General features: G+C 50.4%; 1 protein-coding gene and 1 long non-coding RNA gene across 5 annotated transcripts; both read right to left on the bottom strand.

Moving 5' to 3' along the window:
* Positions 1 to 82: 82 nt before the first annotated feature.
* On the bottom strand, positions 83 to 8,672 carry DDX39A (DExD-box helicase 39A). Of its 4 annotated transcripts, none has more exons than XM_020916610.2 (11): positions 8,547 to 8,672; positions 4,396 to 4,607; positions 4,131 to 4,258; positions 2,874 to 2,966; positions 2,317 to 2,500; positions 1,529 to 1,647; positions 1,068 to 1,199; positions 863 to 972; positions 614 to 758; positions 352 to 499; positions 83 to 236 (listed from the first exon to the last, which is right to left on the bottom strand). In XM_020916610.2, exons 2-11 carry the CDS (start codon positions 4,601 to 4,603, stop codon positions 220 to 222), a joined length of 1,284 nt encoding a protein of 427 aa, XP_020772269.1. In that variant the 5' UTR covers positions 4,604 to 4,607; positions 8,547 to 8,672; the 3' UTR covers positions 83 to 219. The 4 variants fall into 4 exon arrangements, with proteins under 4 accessions (XP_020772269.1, XP_020772270.1, XP_020772272.1 ...); XM_020916611.2 differs by having other exon boundaries at positions 4,396 to 4,604; XM_020916613.2 differs by lacking the exon at positions 8,547 to 8,672 and adding an exon at positions 6,396 to 8,189.
* Positions 8,673 to 10,880: 2,208 nt separating this feature from the next.
* Positions 10,881 to 19,209, bottom strand: LOC139033595 (uncharacterized). Its single transcript, XR_011486137.1, has 2 exons — positions 18,284 to 19,209; positions 10,881 to 17,438 (listed from the first exon to the last, which is right to left on the bottom strand). It is a non-coding gene; the product is annotated as an uncharacterized lncRNA (long non-coding RNA).
* Between the last annotated feature and the right edge of the window lie 9 nt (positions 19,210 to 19,218).

Raw genomic sequence — 19,218 nt, 5'->3', positions numbered from 1 at the left:
CAGAGGCTCAGACCAGGCCATGGGCCCCTGGTGTCCACGAAATGCAGTGAGGTGACACAGACAGACACTGTGGGAGCCAGACTTTCATAATAAAAACTTAAATTCTTGCACAAATCTACAGCTTTTAAACAGTAAAATGAAAGGCCCAGTGTCACCTAGAAAGAGGACTTGAAGCAGCACGTGGGAAGTAGAGTGGCTCTGGGTCATCAGGGCATGTGGTTACCGGCTCTGCTCAACTGTAAGACACACGGGGGATGGGGGAGGCCAGTGAGGAGGGGGCAGTGGGGAGAGAAGGCCCCACCACTGTCCCCCACCTCCCCCCAGCACCCCAGCCCTGTCTGAATCACTTACTGTATGTGGAGATGTCAATTTCTTCTGGAAGCTCTGCCACGTTCACTTCAAACCGGTCCTGGACATCATTGAGGATTTTGGCATCGCTCTCGTCAGACACGAAAGTAACGGCCAGCCCTTTGGTACCGAAGCGACCCGCACGGGCCACCTGGAGGGAGATAGGAGCAAGGGTCAGGCTGAGGACAGACAGACAGATGTCCCCATCCAACACCAACCCTGAAAAAGGGGCAGGAGGGAAGGGACACCCCCCTGGGCCACTCACACGGTGGAGGTAGGTGTCTGAGTCTTCAGGCATGTCGTAATTGAAGACAATGTTGACGCGCTCAATGTCCATCCCTCGGCCGAACAGGTTGGTGGCCACCAGGATCCGCCGCTGGAAGTCCTTGAACTGCTGATAGCGTGACAGACTGGATGCAAGAGGAAAAAGAGGCGGCCATCAGATACGGGGGCCCTGGGTGGCATCTGCTCCACCGGGCCTGCCAGGGGCTGAGGGCGGCCTGCACGCACTCACCGCTCCTCCTGGGCCATGCCCCTGTGGATGGCAATGGCTGGGAAGTTCTGTTCCACCAGGAGCTGGGCCAAGGCCATGCAGCGCTGCACTGACTTCACAAAGATGACCACCTGTGATGGAGGGAGACAGAGACCCGAGTCAGGGCCAGACTCCCTCCCCCAGGCCGGGAACCCCAGCACAGGCCACGGGCGTGCAGAAGCATCACCTGGTTAAACTCCAACACATCCAGGAGGTCGAAGAGCTTGCGGTTCTTCTCACTGTCCTTGAGTTTCACGTAGTACTGCTGTAGCCCGTGCAGCGTGAGCTTGGTCTCGTCGTCCACGAACACCTCCATGGGCTGTGCGGGGAGGAGAGCAGGAAGAGCCAGGCGGGGCTTACTGCTGGGTTCTGCCTGCCCAGAACCTTCCAAAAGCGACTCCGTGGCGGCAATACTCCAAGAGGCCTCTGTACCCCCGTTAATACTTGTCTCCCAACAGCTGGATCTAAGGTCCGGCCCGGTTCAGGTGTAGACCAAGCTCTCAGCTCCCAGTTTGACAAGAGTGGAAGAGGCTCCGCCGGCCTTCCAGCATGCTTGTGCCATGAGGGCAGCGTGGATGTTGGGGAGCGGCAAGAGCCTGCACCCTCGGAGGCTGAAGCTACCGCACAGAGCTCTCCGCCATTACTCACATCTTGCATGAACTTCCTGCACACAGGCCGGATCTCCTTGCTCAAGGTGGCGCTGAACATCATGCACTGCTTCTCATGGGGGGTCAGGCGGAAGATTTCCTGCACGTCCCGTCGCATATCTGGCAAGGAAGGGAGAGCAAGAAATGGGGCGTGAGCGCCTGCCAGACCACGACACCCACCAGGATCCAGTCCCTCCCAACCTGTGCCAGGGAGCTGCTGGCCCCATGACAAGGGGGGTGTGAGCGCAGACTGCCAGAGGGGGGAGTCCCAGGTGCCTGAGGCCCGGACTCAGGGTAATAAGCAGAGGCGCGGGAGGAGCGGCAATCCACTTACACGCTGCCAGAGCGGAGCAGCCGTGCCAGCGCGCCTCCAGCCACGCTTCACGGTGGGGAGCCTGAGGCAGAGACAGCCGCTGGAGTGAGAGCTGCAGCCGCCTCCCAGGCATAAGCCCCAGCTCCCACTAGCCGTCAGGGCTCCCTGAGCGCAGGCGGGGGCCTAGAGCTAAACCAGCTGGTGGCAGGGCCACGGTCCTCGGCTAACATGGACATGTGCCCAGACACGGCTCATCTTGGGCCATGTGGTCCCACTCCAAGATCCAGCTCAGAAGCTGCAGTTCACTCTGCCAAATGCCAGGACTTGCCGCAAATCTGCTTCCAGGAGACCTGACTGCCGGCCACCCACACGACCCCACTCTGGGGAACCCTCTGGCCTGCCCTGTCAGGGCCTGACTCTGAAGTCCGGGGGATGATGCGGGGGGCCTCCACAGCCCGCAGACCCGGCACACTCACCCAGCTGCTCCAGCATCTTGTCGCACTCATCCAACACGAAGTGCTTCACGTTCTTCAGGTTGAGGCTCCTATTGCGCACAAGTGCCAGGATCCGGCCCGGCGTGCCCACCACCACATGGGGACAGTTCCTCTTCAACACTTCCTCATCCTTCTTGATGGAGAGGCCCCCAAAGAACACAGATACCTATGCGGGGGAAAGCTGCTGTCAACCATCTGGTGGCCAAAAGCTCACACCTAACTCTTGTGACTATAGCCACTCAGTTCACGACCCTGCAAAGCCCCCACCACCACCCCAGACCTGGTGCCTGGGGACAGGAGAGGCCTCAGAGCCTGGCCCCAGCTCCACTGAAAAGCAGCCCCAGGACTGAGACTGGCACAGGCCTCTGGGGGCCATTCATAATTCATCAGGCTTTTAAGGAGCATAAACCACGACAAACCTTAAAGGCAGCCGCTGCAGCCAAGCTTGGTTAATGCCAGCTGGGCCAGAGCTGAGGCCAGCAAGGCTACAGAGGACCACACCACACCACACCCCACCCCACCCGGCCTGGGGGACTCACCTTGACACTGGGCATGTATTTGGAGAACCGCTCGTACTCCTTACTGATCTGGAAGGCCAGCTCTCGAGTGTGGCACATCACCAGGACCGTCACCTGTGGGGCAGGGTGGGGCAGAGACCCTCAAGGCAATGTCCGAAGTCCTCCCCTGGCCAGAGCCCACAATAGTGCTGGTCCCTGGCGGCCCCCACCCCTTTGGGCCACTGGAAGGTCCAGTCCACATGACCCCATCTTCTCCCAGTCTATCAGCTGCTGCTCACTCCCTGTATCTTCTTACTTTCTTCCCTAGCAGGTTTTAAGACTTACTGTTTGTTTTTGTTTAGTCCCTCAGTCACGTCTGACTCTTTGACCCAATGGACTGTAGGCCAGCAGGCTCCTCTGTCCATGGTTGCCATTTCCTCCTCTAAGGGATCCTCCTGACCCAGGGACTGAACCTGCATCTCTGCACTGGGAGGTGGATTCTTTCCCGCTGAGCCACTGGGAAAGCCCTCCCTACGTCTCTTTATAGCTACTCCGGTGTGTCCCCCTACGCCAGGGAGACACCTAGCTGGTGACACACTCCATGCTAACTGCTTCCCAAGCCTGCCCCCTGGCTAGCCTATGACCATCAGGGGAAGGCTACCCCACCTTCCTGGCCCACAATGCCAAGGACTGAAACCACACCACGGCTTCCCATGAAACCCTTTCCTCCTAGACCACCCACCCTAAGGTCAGTAACACCCAGGGGGGTGTGCCCCAGCATGTCAAGAACAGAACACCTGCACGTGCCTCAATTATCCCCTCAAAATAGTGAACAACAACATTCAAGGCATGAGAAGACAATTGTGTTGGCAATAAAAGCAGTAACAAAACCATGTTCAGTGTAAGACCACCTTCACATATGTGCACGATCTAGAAAAGCACATGTAGAAATTACAGCCATCTTGTGGGTGGTCAGACTGGGCACTTTTCAGTTTTTCCTCTTGGCTTACCATTTGGGGGCAATATTGGTAACTAACTGAGTGTATGCTAAGTTGCTCACTTGTGTCCAACTCTTTGTGATGCCATGGACTCACATGGACTGTGAGGCTCCTCTGTTCATGAGATTTTCCAAGCAAGAATACGGGAATGGGTTGCCATCTCCTGCTCCAGTAGAACTAAGTACTGAACTTAATTTTAAAAGTCCACAAAGAGGATGCGGGAACAGGATTTTTAACAAGAGGACCCATGATTCCTGCTGCATCAGGAAGCTAGCGCCTAGCAGGGAGGGTGTCCACCCACCTGTCCGTTGACGGGCTCAATCTGCTGCAGAGTGGCCAACACAAAAACTGCTGTCTTGCCCATCCCTGACTTGGCCTGGCACAGGATGTCCATGCCCAGAATGGCTTGTGGGATACACTCGTGCTGGACTGAGGGAAGAGAGCACATGAGCTGTCAGAAACCGGATGGATGTTCCCTCCGTGCAGGCCCCTCACCAGGTGGCTGAGTGGACCGCGCCGAGGCAGTGAGAGGAGAGCCGAGAGAGGGAGGACCCAGGGATGCGTACCCTCTGATGGGTGCTCAAAGCCACAGTCCACTATGGCCCTCAGGAGCTCCGGCTTCAGCAGAAAGTCCCGGAAGCCAGAGCTGTGGATGGAAACATAGGAACCCTTCACATCTTTCTTGGGGGGAGGTGGAGCGCTCTCTGGAGGTGCCTGAGGCTCTTCATCTTCCTCATAATCCAGAAGCTCGTTTTCCACATCCTGTTCTGCCATGCTGCTGAGAACAGAGGAGGGAGGACAGGGCTCAGAGAAGCAACAAAGCAACAACGGTGACTGACGCAGGCAGGAAAATTCCCAGAGCGAGGGGGAAAAGGGAGCCAGCTGCACAGAAGCTGCAAGCTGCTGACACAGGTCCGAGGTGGGGGAGGTCCTGGGGTCCGGTCTGGCCGCCCAGCCACTGAAGCCAAGACTGGACATCATTCTCCGATCTCTCAACTCACCTCTGACACTGAGGCCCACAGCAGGTCCCACCACTCCACCTGTGTAGCACTTCCCAGCTTCCGCCTGTTGTGCCCACATCTCTACCACCCTCCACCAAGCTGCCTCACCTCTCCCTGGGACCTTCGGGCCACAATCACAGGTGCACCGAGTGAAACCCCAATTCCTTTCCACTTGCAACCTCCCTCAGTGGCCCCTGCCCACCCCATTCCATACCACCCCCAGCCTCATTTGGCTGCTGATACTTATTGAGCCTCTACCCCAGCTCAGGTCGCTCAGCCCCACAGGCACAACTCTGCTGCATTGCTTCTGGTCTCTGAACAAACAAATGCCTCCTTCTCAGCATCAAGGTCTCAGCTCTACTGAATAGCCTCAGACCACCTGGTCTCAAGGACTCCCCTCCACTGTCACTCCCCAAGGACCCTACCCTGAGCCTGGAGATGCAACTGCCAGGATGCTGGAGAGATGGGAGCTTGTGAGCTCGCCAATGTCTACCCAGCCCCAGCTGCTCCTGCTATTTGTGGTTTGCACAAGGGAATAATTAAGTGCTCTCATGAAAAGACCTCCCATTGGGCCTGGAGCCAGTAAGAATACAGCCAAGATGGTAAAAAGAATTAATACAAAGTGCAATCACTTCCTGGCTTCATTTAATTCAGCCACACAGAGCACCTAGTGGGTGCAGGCTACAGGGACCATGAGAATACTGTCTTTTGTCCTCCCTGCTGCACCCCAGCCTCCAGTCAAGGGGTGGTTGTTGCTGTCATGTTAGTTGCTAAGTCGTGTCTCTTTGTGACCACACGGACTGCAGCCCACCAGGCTCCTCTGTCCACGGGATTTCCCAAGCAAGAATACCAGAGTGGGTTGCCATGCCTTCCTCCAGGGGATCTTCCTGATCCAGGGATTGAACCCGCGTCTCCTGCATTGGGAGGCGGGTTCTTTACCATCCAGCCACCAGGGAAGACCAGTGTAGCGGGTGGAAGTGCTAAAAATAGTCCCTCTTCCCAAGATGGATTTTGAGGGTTCCAGGCCCAATTTGTGGCCCTTTTGCCACTCATCCTCTGTGACCATGCAGCCCCAGGGCCTTAACCACCTCCATGCGGCCTCTCCATGGACAACCTCTCCCCTCCACCCCCCCGCATCTCAGAAAAGGCAACTCCATTCTCTAAACTGTTCTGTCTTTTCTCTCTTCCTGTCCCACCAGCCAATAAATCCAAGCAGCTCAATCAGGCCACTTCTCACCCCTGCTACGTCACTGGTTCTCAGGCTGTCATCACCTTTCTTTTTAGATTAGAGCAGCTTTATGGAGACATTCACATGCCATACAAGGCAGTTTAAAACGCACATTTTACTGGTTTCTTGTGCAGTCACAAATACTTTCAATTGCTGCCACAATCATCTTTAGCACACATTTCCTCATGTCAAAGACTGCACCCTCAGGCTACCATCCTGTGCCCCCCAACTCCCTTTGGCAACCATTAATCTACTTTCTTTTTATGAATCTACCTATTTGGAACATTTCATATAATGGAATCATACAACATGTGACAGTCTGACTTCTTTCACTCACCTAATTTTTCAAGGTTCCTCTACATTGTGGCCATGTATCAGTACACCATTTCTTTTCGTGGCCAATGAATATTCCTTTTTACTGGAATACTCCAGTTCGTTTTATCCATTGTCAGCTGATAGGCACTTGGGCACCATGACCTCGTGCCTGGATTATGCCAAAAGTCGCCTTGTTGGGCTCCTTGCTTTCCATCTCCCACTCCCCCTTCAAGGCCCCTCAGCTGCTGGAGGGAGCCTAAAAAAGCTAAGTCAGAGAAAGCCACTCCTCTGCTCAACACCCTCCACAGGATCCCCCTGTGTTCAAAGCAAAACAGAGTCCTCCTCACCACAGACTATCAGGCCCGGCACAACCTGACTCCCTCTATACTGTTTGTCACCCCTGTCACCCTCACACATAGGCCTTGCTGCTGAGCCTCAAACATGCCTCAGCACCTTTCAACTTGCTTTTCCCACTTTTTTCAGACCTCTGTTCTTTCAAAAAGGCATTTTCCATGGTGTTTTGTCACTTTGTCATTCCAACGGTTATTGACACCACGGACTGTAGCCCACCAGGCTCCTCTGTCCATGGGATTTTTCAGGCAGAAATACTGGAGTGGGTTGCCATTTTCCACTCCAGGGGATGTTCCTGACCCATGAATCAAACCCCCATCTCTGTCTCCTGCATTGCAGGCAGATTCTTTACCCACTGAACATCAGGGAAGCCATTCTGTTGTTCCAAAAAGGCATATCCCAAGGTTGGATCCAACGAAAAAAACACCCCCTCCAGTCATGCCAGCCCAGCACCCAGGACAGGACCTGGTTCATAACAGGTAAGCACTCAAGAAGAGCAAATGGCTGAATAAATGTAATTAGAATCGGGGCCTCACGGCAGAGTTTAGGGGCTAAGGAAGTATCCTCATAGGATTCTTGAAAGAGGCAATCTGATACAAGTACTGAGGATTCCTACTGGTGAAAACAGGAAGGCTCGCTTCAAACATCAAAGAAAAGAAGAGGCGTCAGCAAAGGGCAGTCCAGAAACCACGAGATCCTTTCAAGGGTTGGAAAGAACTGGCTGCTTGAAGCAAGAGGCAGAAAACCAAGCTGGTTAGGCCCAGAGTATTCATACTTAATTCGCTGAATAAGAAATCGCTGATTAGGTTTTTAGTTGTGACTCAATCAGGATTTGCTCAAGACCAAGTTACTCCAGAGAAGATGGAGTGAGGTAAGGGACCAGCAGCAGGGAAAACCAGACACCAAATGAGAGGGTTAACCACGGTGGGAGCATTGTCAAAGAGGGAAAAGAAGGTGGATCACCCTACAGGGAGGGACCAACCCCTCGGGGAGCCTTGGACATAAAAGAGCCAGCGTCATCTACTCTGGGCTTCAAATACGAAAAGAGATGTGCATTCCAAAAAGTGAGTTCGAAGAAACTCTTTTTGTTTTAATGGGGAGTTTTAGTGACACACTAAGTTTGAGACACACAATTTCTAGGGACTGGCTAGACAGAACCTAAAAATCAAAACAAATTACATCAGGAAAAGATTTGGCACTGTTTGCTCCACCCAGAGAAGGTGGCAGAGGCCCCAAGAGCTGATCAACTTGAAAGCTGACAGACGACTAAGTAACAACTCAGACCCTTTAGCGTACCCTTTTCACCCTGAAGTGCCCCCAAAAAGATTTTCATCTAAGACTTTGTTCCTTACTGGAACATCACTTTTTGCCCTAAATCTCTGGAACTACGAATCCACCCCCCCGAAACGCAAAGCAAGAACGGAGGAAGAGTCTTTCGATCTTGAAGATCGTCACGTCTACAAGCTCCGGCTTCGCGCACCGCGGCCCCAGACCCCCGCGTCGCCTCCTGACCCCTCCCCAAATCGCCTCGGGCTTCCAAGAACAGGCAGAGTTTGCCCCAAGGTGGGGTTCAGCCTGCAGGCGGCCATGACAACCCCTCCCGGAAGCGGGCCCGTACCCGCGCGCCAACGGCCGGCCCTCCCCCCGCACATGCGCCCTAACGCCCAACGGCCGCCAACGCGCTCCGGACAGCCCAACCGCCCCGCCTCCCCTTGTCTCGCGCTCGGTCTCCTTCCCTCAACCCCTGGCGTCTCCTATCTCCCGCTAGCCCGCAGATCCGACGTCTCCGCACCGCGGCCCCGCGCCTGGGCCATCCGCTCACCTGATTCCTTGTTCGCCTCCGCGTGCTGCGAAGAAAGCCGCCCGACTCTAGTTACCGTTCTCGCGCCCCGACACGAGCTGTTGCGCTTCCTGTCTCATACGTCCGAGTGCGGCTCAGCTCACTGGGCCGCTTGCTTTTCTTTCAAGAGAGGCGGGAGCGATGATTGGCTTCTGCGGGAGGTGTCTGGAGGCTATTGGTGGAGAGGGGAAAAGGGCGTGCTTCATGCCTCCGATTCATTGGTCAATCTAAAAGTAGGCGCCGGAGTGGGCTGACCCAGGCGGGCGTCTGCGAGCGTACGGTACCGTCACGTGGTAGAGGGTGTGACCGGCTCGTGTGCCACCATATTTAGTCCGGGCAACCGAAGCCGTGATGTGGGCCCAGAGTGAGTGTCTGGCTCTTATGAAATAAGACCTCTACGCTGAGGGAAGAAGTTTTCGAAGTGGTCCTGCAGCGTAGAGGTTCTGAAAGGGTTCTGAGAAGGCTAGGGAGCTTGGAATAACACCACCGTGGAGAGACATTTTGCATCCTCAGTAGAGAAGGGGCCCCTCAGGGCATGGGAGTCAGAGAAATGGTCCTAAGCCACAATTCCTGTTTGCTGAAAGTCGTGTCCTGGTCAGACACTGTGCGAATGGCCATGCAGGTTCAGGCCGAAAAAACCAAAACCAGGATGTTTTCGTCATAAAACTTTTTTGTTGTTATTACTTTTACTTTTCTTTTGTATGAAAATTTCCCAGCCTTTTTATCCTGCCAGTGCTTTACTGAGTTGAGCGGTCCCATGAGTTCTGATGATTGATACCCGAGTGACAATTACCTGGTGAAGTTATAGAACATTTCCATCACCACAGAAAGTTCTGTTGTGTCCCTTTCAAGTCAGCCACACCCCCTTCCTCCCTCCTGCCCCAACCAGGCAGCCACTATGTTTATTTCTATCACTATAATCTTGTCTGTTCTTGAATTTCATGTAAACAGAATCATGCAGTAGATTGTCTTTTGTGTCTGGCTTCTGCTCAACAAAATGTTTTGAGATTTTCCACATTGCTGTACATAGCAATATTCCTTCTTTTTTTACTCCTGAGTAGTATCCCACTGTGTGGCTATACCACAATGTAGCCAATAGAGTTTCTCCATTCACCTATAGATAGACATTTTCCCCCCAGTATTCGGCCATTATTAATAAATCGTATACAAGTATTTTTGTGAAAATGAATTTACTTCTCTAGGGCAAATACCTAGGAGTGAAATGGTGAGTGGAAGGTCATGTGAGTATTAGGCTTTAGTAGATCCTGACAGTTTTCTACATTCTCACTAGCACCCTGTGAAAGTTCCAGTGACTCTCAATTCTTGCCATACCTGGTACTGTCAGTCTTTTCTCAGCTATGGGAGATTTGGGGGGTGGGAAAGAGGAAGGAAAGTAAGTAGGGCAAACTCCGTAAGCCTGCTCCAGCTTTCCAGTCTCCCTAAGCCCTTAACACAATTAAATCTTTCTCCACAATTTTCCAAAGAGGTTCAGGCATTTCGTTTTCATTTAGTATAAAGCTATCAAAGGGTCCGTGTCTGAGACAAACTCAGCACTAAAGTCATCACAGGTATAACTTCAGTCAAAAAGCCCAATGAAGAGAATCCAGTCAATCCAGAGGGAGGCTTTACATGACATAAGGTTGATACTATATGTGATAATTACATCATAAGTAATTACATCAGAACACTTATAGAGCACTTCCTGTATACCCGGAAGTGGGAAAGCGGGGCCCGAGTGAAGGTGCGGCATGCAAATTTTAAGGGGGCACCAAACACCGAGCACAGCAAAAAAGCAAAAAACTCGTGAGACTTCCCTGGCAGTTCAGTGGTTAAGAATCTGGCTTGCAATGTAGGGAACATGGGTTCCCTGGTCTGGGAAGATTCCACATGCAGTGGAGCAACTAAGCCCAAGAGCCACAACTACTGAGGCCGAGTGCTGTAACTACTGGAGCCTGTGCTCCACAACGAGAAGCCGCTGCAATGAGAAACACGCACAACGAAGAGTAGCCCTGCTCTCCGCAACTAGAGAAAGCCCACTCATAGCAGCGAAGACCCAGCAGAGCCAGAAATAAAAAATACTTTTCTTAATCTTAAAAAACTGAGTCATCAAGATAAATAATATTTGAATGCACTACTTTAAAATCAAAATTAATGCTTAAAATCTCGCTAAAATATCTGATGAGCAAAATGTCAAAATTTTAAGTAAAGACAGGGTCAGTAACAGTGCTACGTCAAGCCATATTGGCACCTGAGGCAAAAGGAAATGTTCAGAACTACTGATCCTGTCTTTTTTAAAAAATAATGATAATAATTTTATTTATTTATTTATTTATTATTGACTGTGCTGGGTCTGCATTGCAGTGTGGGCAACGTAGTTGTGGCAAGTGGGGACTACTCTCTGGTAGTGATGAGAGGGCTTCTCGTTTTGTTGGCTTCTCTTGCTTCGGAGCACAGGCTCTAGAGCTCGCAGGCTTCAGTAGTTGCAGCATGTGGGCTCAGTAGTCATGGCTCTGGGGCTCCAGAGCACAGGCTCAATAGTCATGGCACTCAGGCTTAGTTGCTATGCAGGATCTTCGCAGATTAGGGATTGAACCTGTGTCTCCTGCAATGAAAGGTAGATACTTTACCACTGAGCCAGCAGGGAAGCCTGTCTTTATTTGGATTTTTTTTTTTTTTTGCATTCCTTTTGATTTTTTAAAAATTGCACGTAAAAAACACATAAAACATATTTATATTTAATTTGTGTGTATTAGCACATCCATTGTTCATATCTATTGTCATGTGGTTGACCTGAGTTCCAGATAGAGTTAATCTTGGTCCCAATGTCACACTGCTGGCAGGAATTCAAGCCAAAGCCAGGCTTGAATAAGTCTCTTTATTAGACTTAGCCAAAACCTCTCTCTCACAAAGAGTTGGGCACAACTTAGCGATGGAACAACAGAACTTCTATAGGTGGAGATAGAAGCCAAAGCCAGGTAAGTTGGAAGCCTGGAGAAAACCAGTTCCTGGGGAAAGAAGAAGAGCTCCAGGAAAGCAGGTGAGAGGTAACCTTGGAGGTATTAGATTATCTGAGACAATGCTGGAGAAGGAGGAGACTGGAGCCAGTTGAGTCCAGTAAAGAAGTCTCGGAAAACAAAGGGGAACGAAAACAAACAGGGCATTCATCATCTATGCAGCCAGGGGGAGCTGCAAGCAACAAGCAACAAGAAAGCCACAAGAAACAAAAAAATCCCACAAACTTTAAATCCAGAAAAGATTAGAGTCAGCTAAAGTACATCCACCACCCAAGATGAAAAAATGTTCACATTTGTCATATTGGCCTGATTCATTTCAGAATTATTTTAAGATAGAAAAGATTTTTAAACACCCACCCAAATGGCTAAAAAGGAAAAGACTCACAGTACCAAGGTTGGAGGAGAGGCTGTGGAGGAACCAGAAATGAGAAGACCACTTCAGAAAATGATCTGGCGGTTTGTAATAAGGTTAACTAGGCAACCTCAACCCCAACAATCATGACATCTGAGCCGGATCCTTCTTTGCAGTGGGAGCCATCCCGTGCCTTGTAGGATGTTTAGGAGCATTCTTGGCCTCTCGATGCTAGTAACACCCTGCCTCAATGTCTCCAAACCAAAAATGCCTCCAGACATTGCTAATGTCCACCCTCACCCCCCGAAGACAGAAAAAAGTCATCTCAGATCAGATCCATTGGGTTGAACAGGCACCGATGTCATGACTAAGCAGTCCTCAGAACAATCAATGAAACATTAAAAATTTTTTTGACATGTACACATTGTTAATATTGAATTTTTGGCTGCACTGGGTCTTCATTGCTGCACACAGACTTTCACTAGTTGCAGCAAGTGGGGGCTCCTCTCCAGTTGCTGTGTGCAGGCTTCTCATTGCGGTGGTTTCTCTTGTTTCTGAGCACAGGCTCTAGATGTGCAGGCTTCAGGAACTGCAGCACAGGAGCTACTGATTAATAGACCATTAGTTGTGTCTTGCGGGTCTTAGAGCGTGCAGGCTTCAGTAACTGTGGCTCGTGGGCTCTAGAGCATGGGCTCAGTAGTTAAGGCACAGTTGCTGTTTGGCATGCGGAATCTTCCCAGACCAGAGATTGAACCCGTGTCCCCTGCACTGGCAAGTGAATTCTTATCCATTGCACCACCAGGGAAGTCCAAGGAAACATTTTTTTTTGGGGGGGGGCCACAAAAAGATATGAACGGGACTTCCCTGGTGGTTCAGTGGTTAAGACTCCACGCTTCCAATGCAGGGGGTGTGGGCTTGATCCCTGGTCTAGGAACTAAGTCCCCACATTCGGCACGGTGTGGTCAAAAAGTTATCTTTATACATAACAGCTCCAAACTGGAAACAGCCCAAATGTCCAACAACAAATGAATGAGGAAAGAAACTGTGGTCCATTCATACCATGGAATACCACTAGAAATAAAAAGGAATGAATGATTGATAGCCACAGTATGGTGGATAAATATTAAAAACATCACGGTCTTTGCAAACATACACTGTACACTCTGTACGTTGGATTGTACACTTTTTTTTGATTGTACACTTTAAAAGGGTGAATTTTACAGTAACAGAAAACAAAATAAATATTAAGTGAAAGAATCCAGACATTTGGGGACTTCCCTGGTGGTCCAGTGGTTAAGACTTTGCCTTCCAATGCAGGGAGTGTGGGTTCAATCCCTGCTCTGGGGGGAGCTAAGATCCCACATGTTTGTGGCCAAAAAGCCAAAACATAAAAACAGAAACAATATTGTAACAAATTCAATAAAGACTTTAAAAATAGTCCATATCCTTAAAGAAAAAAGGAGTCCAGCCATTTTTAAAAATCATAAAATGATTCCACAGAGTATGAAGCTCAAGAATAGGCAAAGTCGGGAGGGGGGAACGGGATGGGGAATACATGTAAATCCATGGCTAATTCATTTCAATGTATGACAAAAACTACTGTAATGATGTAAAGTAATTAGCCTCCAACTAATAAAAATAAATGGAAAAAAAAATTAAAAAAAAAAAAGAATAGGCAAAGTTAATTTACATAGAATCTACATGAGGAGCTTGCCAGGGAAAGAGCACAAGTAAACCTTATGCCACAGGGGAGTGGCCTGAGCAGAGGCCACAAGGGTAGGTGCATATATACAAATTCATGTTGCTGAACACCAAAAGATCTGTGTACTTTACCATATGTAAGTAGCACCTCAATCAAAATAAAATAAACAATTTAAAGTAAAAGACGTAACATTATTTTTAAAGTGGAAGTCATTTCTGTTCACATCCCCAACTCCATTCCCCTCCCCCACTACAGAAACAGCCTCAATAAAAATAACTGAACAATCACTGCAGCCCTATTCCATGCCTTCAGAGAAGGAAATGGCTACCCACTCCAGTATTCTTGCCTGAAAAATCCCATGAACAGAGGAGCCTGGCGGCCTACAGTCCATGGAGATGCCAAGAGTCGGACACAACTGAGCAGCTGAGCATGCACACACATTCTGTGCTTTATGCGAATTAATTCATTTAAGCTTCCTAGCAACCCTATGAGGTAGGGCACTATGATCATCCCTTTTTACAGATGAAGAAACCAAGGCACAGAGCAGTGAAGAAACTTTCCCCAGGAATTCCCTGGTGGCTGAGTGGCTAAGACTCCATGCTTCCAATTCAGGGTGCCTGGGCTCAATCCCTGGTCAGGGAATCCCATATGCCACAACTAAGACCTAGCACAGCCAAATAAATTCATTAAATAAATAAAAAGAATTAAAAAAAAAAAAAGAAACTTTCCCTGGGTCTCACCGTCCATGTGCAGTGGTGCCAGAATTTGAACCCAGATGGCTTCCCAGGTGGCACCAGTGGTAAAGAATATGCCTGCCAGTGCAGGAGACATGAGAGATGTGAGTTCAATCCCTGGGTAGGGAAGATCCCCTGGAGAAGTAAATAGCAACCCACTCCAGTATTCTGGCCTGGAGAATCCCATGGACAGAGGGGCCTGGCGGGCTACAGTCCATAGGGTCACAAAAAGTCGGATGCAACTGAAGCAACTTAGCATGTGTGCAACCTGGCAAACCTTAGCCAGGATGCCAAGCATACTGCCTACTATTCTGAACTGCTGCAAAAACTTGATACATAATATCCCTTTCTGGATTTTTTTTTTGTATTTGATATAAATAATAGCAAACTGTATCATTTTTTAACCTTGCTTCTTTATCCCCTCCCTTCACATGATGTTTTCGAGCTTAGCCTTGTTGATACATGTAGTTCTTCTGGTGGCAAATGAATCTACTCCCATTTCTTTTCTCAGGCCCCCTCCCCGCCCCCGCTGGTGAAGACTTGCTTTGCAAAGAGCCTTATCTTTTGAGAAATAATCCTTATTCAGTTCCTCCCCTGCTAAGAATCTACCAGTGGTTCCCACAGTCCTCAGGGTCAGATCTGAATTCCACTCCCACTATGGGCAACATCTGGAGTGTTTTCTCTACTCCAGGTTCACCAGCCAAAAAAAAAAAAAAACCAAAAAACAAACTCCAGCCATGCTTTCATGATACCTGGTTTGTTCCTCTTTTCATCCAACAGCTGTTTTTTGAGTACCTTCTGTGTGCTAATCCCTGTTCTAGGAGCAAGAGTAGTCATGTACAGATGTGAAACTTGGACCATAAAGAAGGCTGAGTGCCAAAGAATTGATGCTTTTGAACCGTGGTGCTGGAGAACTCTTGAGAGTCCCTTGGACAGCAAGATCAAACCAGTCAATCCTAAAGGAAATCAACCCTGACTATTCATGGGAAGGACTGATGCTGAAGCTGAAGCTCCAATACTTTGGCCATCTGATGGGAAGAACTGTCTCACTGGAAAAGACCCTGAAGCTGGGAAAGATTGAAGGCAGGAGGAGAAGGGGACAACAGAGAATGAGATGATTGGATGGCATCACTAACTCAATGGACATGAGTTTGAACACACTCCAGGAGATGGTGAAGGACAGGGAAGCCTGGGGTGCTGCAGTCCATGGGTTCACAGAGTCAGTCACCATTTAGGGACTGAATAACAACAAAGAGCCAGAGACCCAGCAGTGAACAAGACAAAAATCCCTGTCCTATTTTGTTGTTGTTTAGTCTCTAGGTTGTGTCTGACTCTTTGTGACCCCATGGACTGTAGCCGCCAGGCTCCCCTGTCCATAGCATTCTCCAGTTAAGAATACTGGAGTGGGTTGCCATTTCCTCTTCCAGAGGATCTTCCTGACCCAGGGATCAAACCTATGTCTCCTGCTTGGCAGGTGGAATCATTGAGCCACTAGGGAAGCCCCTCCTGCCCTCTGGGAACTGACATCTTCCTGGTAAAGTCCGACAAGAAAGAAAATAGTCGTCAAATTTATTAAAATTTGCAAGGATGAAAAAAGTATGCGAAGGGTGGAGTTTGGTAGAGATGGGGTGGGGCTTGTTCTGGATGGAGATGCAGTCAGGGAAGACTTCCTTAAGAGGGTGACATTTAGACAAAGATGGAGACGAAGTGAGAAAGAGAGAATATCAAGATGAGAAGGAAAAGCATTGCAGGCAGTGAGAACAGCCAGTGCAAAGGCCCTGAGGTGAGAATCAGCATGGGTGAGGAGGCTATGCAGCCAGAGTGGAATGAGTGAGGGGATGTGGGTGGGAGACGAGGGCAGAGGAAGAAGGATAAACCAGGTTCTACCTCACCCACCTCTGGGCCTTTTTGCTTCCGCTGTTCCTTTCACCACACACGCCTTTCTTCTCTATCTATTTGGCAATTTCCTAATTTGTCCCTTAGTGCCAGCCTTTCTGCCTCCTCTACAATGAGGCAGCTGTCCTCCCAAGGCATCCACTGGCTGGGTTACCTTTCTCCCGACAGCTCACACGCAGTGCATTTACTCCTTCCACAAAAATTGAGTGAGATTAGGCCAGTTACTGGGAAATTTCAGAGAGAAGTGATACTTAAAAGAAAACAGGGGCTTCCCTGGTGGTCCAGCAGTTAAGACTTCACCTTCCAATGCAGGGGGTTGTGGGTGTGATCGGGCAGCTAAGATCCCACATGCCTGGTGGCCAAAAAACAAAACATAAAACAGAAGCAGTATTGTAACAAATTCAATCAAGACTTTAGAAATGTTCCACATCAAAAAAAAAAAAAAAAAAAAAAGGCGAGCCATGGGCCAGAGATGACAGGATATGGAGGTGCTCTGGGAAGATCTCTCAGAGGTGATGACATACAAACAGAGACCTAAATGATCAGAAGAGGCCAGACTTGGTGAGATGTGAGGGAAGGGCATTACAGACTGGGGAATAGCCAGTGCAAAGGCCTTGTGGTTGGAAGTAAGGTGAGAATATTTGAGGAACAGAGAGAAAGTCAGTTTTGTTAGATGGGGGTGAGGGAAGTGGAGGGGGATGTGGCTGGACAGGTGGGCAGAGGCTGGACTGGACTACCTTGTAGGCCAGATGAGGAGTGGTGTTTTTCCTAAGAGCTCCAGAGTGCCAGAGACAGGTTTTCCAGCAGGCAGAGGTGGGTGGTGGTGGGGGTGATTTAGGGCTTCCAAGGCCCTGGAGAGGACTGGAAAGAGGACAGAGGAGGCACAGGGAGGTGTTGGTGCAGCTATCATATTTGGCTGAGTTTATACAATAAGTCCTTGGTGTCCCTATTTCAAGCCCAGAGTGAAATTTTGTTTCCAGTGCTACCGAAGTCCCCAGTGGGTACCGATAAATATTCACTGAGTAAATGAGTGCCGGAAGGTTGGAGTGAGACGTTGGCAGGGTTCCCCAGCTCTATCCAGGGAAGCAGCCTGGAAACCTGGCAGGCAGCAGTGGGCCCTTACCTGGATAAGGTGGTGGACTGGCTCTCAGCCTTGCTTGGCCCCATCATCCCCATCTGTAAAATGGGTGGGCTGGAGAATTAGAGGACGACGCAGCAAGGACCATAAACATCCTGACTTTACAATTGGTGCTAAGTCGCTTCAGTCATGTCTGATTCTTCATGACCTTGTGGACTGTAGTCCCCTCTCCCCACTCCTCTGTCCCTGGGATTCTCCAGGCAAGCATACTAGGATGGGTGGCCATGCCCTCCTCCAGGGGATCTTTCTGACCCAGGCATGGAGCCTGTGTCTCTTGTGTCTCCTGCATTGACAGTCAGGTCCTTTCTCACTAGCACCACCTGGGAAGCTCATTGAGGGTGAGGGGCCTGAGTTTCCTCATATTTAAATCAAAAGCAGAAGAGCTGGCTCAAAGTTTTCTTTAATTCAATGAAAAAAATATTTGAGGAACTGCCAGGAAACAGGTGTGGCTGCAAAGAGTGAGCAAGGGGAAGAGGTGGGAGAAGAGGAGAGAAGGAAGGTGAAGGGCCTTGTGGGTTGCTGGTTGGACTTTGGCTTTTACTCTGAGGAAGGTGGGAGTCAAAGGTGGTTCTAGGCAGAAGTGGGACATTACCTGGCTTGGACATTCCTAGACATCCCTGGGTTGTTGTGGGGAAGAGAGACTATGAGGTCAAGGGAGGAACCCAGGGACCTGACAGGAGGCGATTGCACTGGTCCAGGTGAACGATGATGAAGATGGACCCGGTGGAGACCGTGGAGGGGGGAAGTGGGTGGATTCTAGATTGGTATAATTTCTCCTCCTCCTCTTCCCCTCTGTTAACCACCACTACTACTCCCCAGCCCCAGAGAGTCGCCCAAACGGAAGGAGAAAACACCCCGCCCCGATCTCTGGGACCGCGTATACCTTGCAAAGCTGCGGGTAACCAAGGTAGCCTCCGGCGCTCTGGCGGGTCCCCGGCGGGCGCCAAGGAGGAGGAGCTCTCTCCGCCCCGCGCCCAAGGGACCGCAGCTTGGTTCAGTCACCGGGTTTGAAAGGGAGTGCCCGGTCTGCCACCAGCCAGGCTGCATGCTCCAGGGACTCCGGAGACCCTGGAGAAGCTCCTCAGAGGTCTCCACCTTCTGCCTCCGACCAGGCACGAGTCTGCACGGTGGAACGCCACCTGCACGCAGCAGCTCCGAAGAAGAGGCGTGTCCCCATTTAACGGAGGCGAAAACTGAGGATCAGACGCTACAGGGCCCACAGCGAGTCCGTGACGGATTTAGGGTTCAAATTCCTTTACACAACAACGGCAAAAACACTAAAAATCACAGCAGCTAACCTTTGTCCAGCGCTTACTGCGTTCACAGCACTTTGCATGCATTGTCTTATTTCATTCTGTCAACATGTCCAAGGGGTGGGTAGGTCAATCCTCCTCTCTCCTTTTTTTTTTTTTTTATAACAGATAAAGGGCTGTTAGGTGTTGGGGACTCCCCCAAGGCATAGGGTGCTGGAATTTGAGCACAAGTCTGCTCACAGCTTGTCTCCAGCCTGTGGGGGAAGCGCCGGTACCCTTGAATGACAGTCCGTTCCAAGAAAGCCCAAACTTGCAAACACAGGGAGAAAATGAGTTGTTTTTGTTGTTTTGAGAGGAGGTCCCGGGAGGCCCAAAGGCCTCCACCGCTCCCCGCTTTAACGTGGCTCCCTCTTTTCCTTTGGGCTCCCGCGCGCTCAATCGGGGGACCCGTGGGAAAAGGGAGAATTCCGAAAAAAAGAAAGGCGAGCGAAGCCGACCGGGCAGTTTCCCCTCCGGCGGACGGTGCAAGGCGGCCAGGACCCCGCAGCCCCGGGGGCCGCCGGGA

Source organism: Odocoileus virginianus, chromosome 3, assembly GCF_023699985.2.
Source record: "Odocoileus virginianus isolate 20LAN1187 ecotype Illinois chromosome 3, Ovbor_1.2, whole genome shotgun sequence".
NCBI classification, from domain to species: Eukaryota; Metazoa; Chordata; class Mammalia; order Artiodactyla; family Cervidae; genus Odocoileus; species Odocoileus virginianus.
The sequence above is the reverse complement of the archived record's forward strand: the minus strand, read 5'-3'. Positions and strand labels throughout refer to the sequence as shown.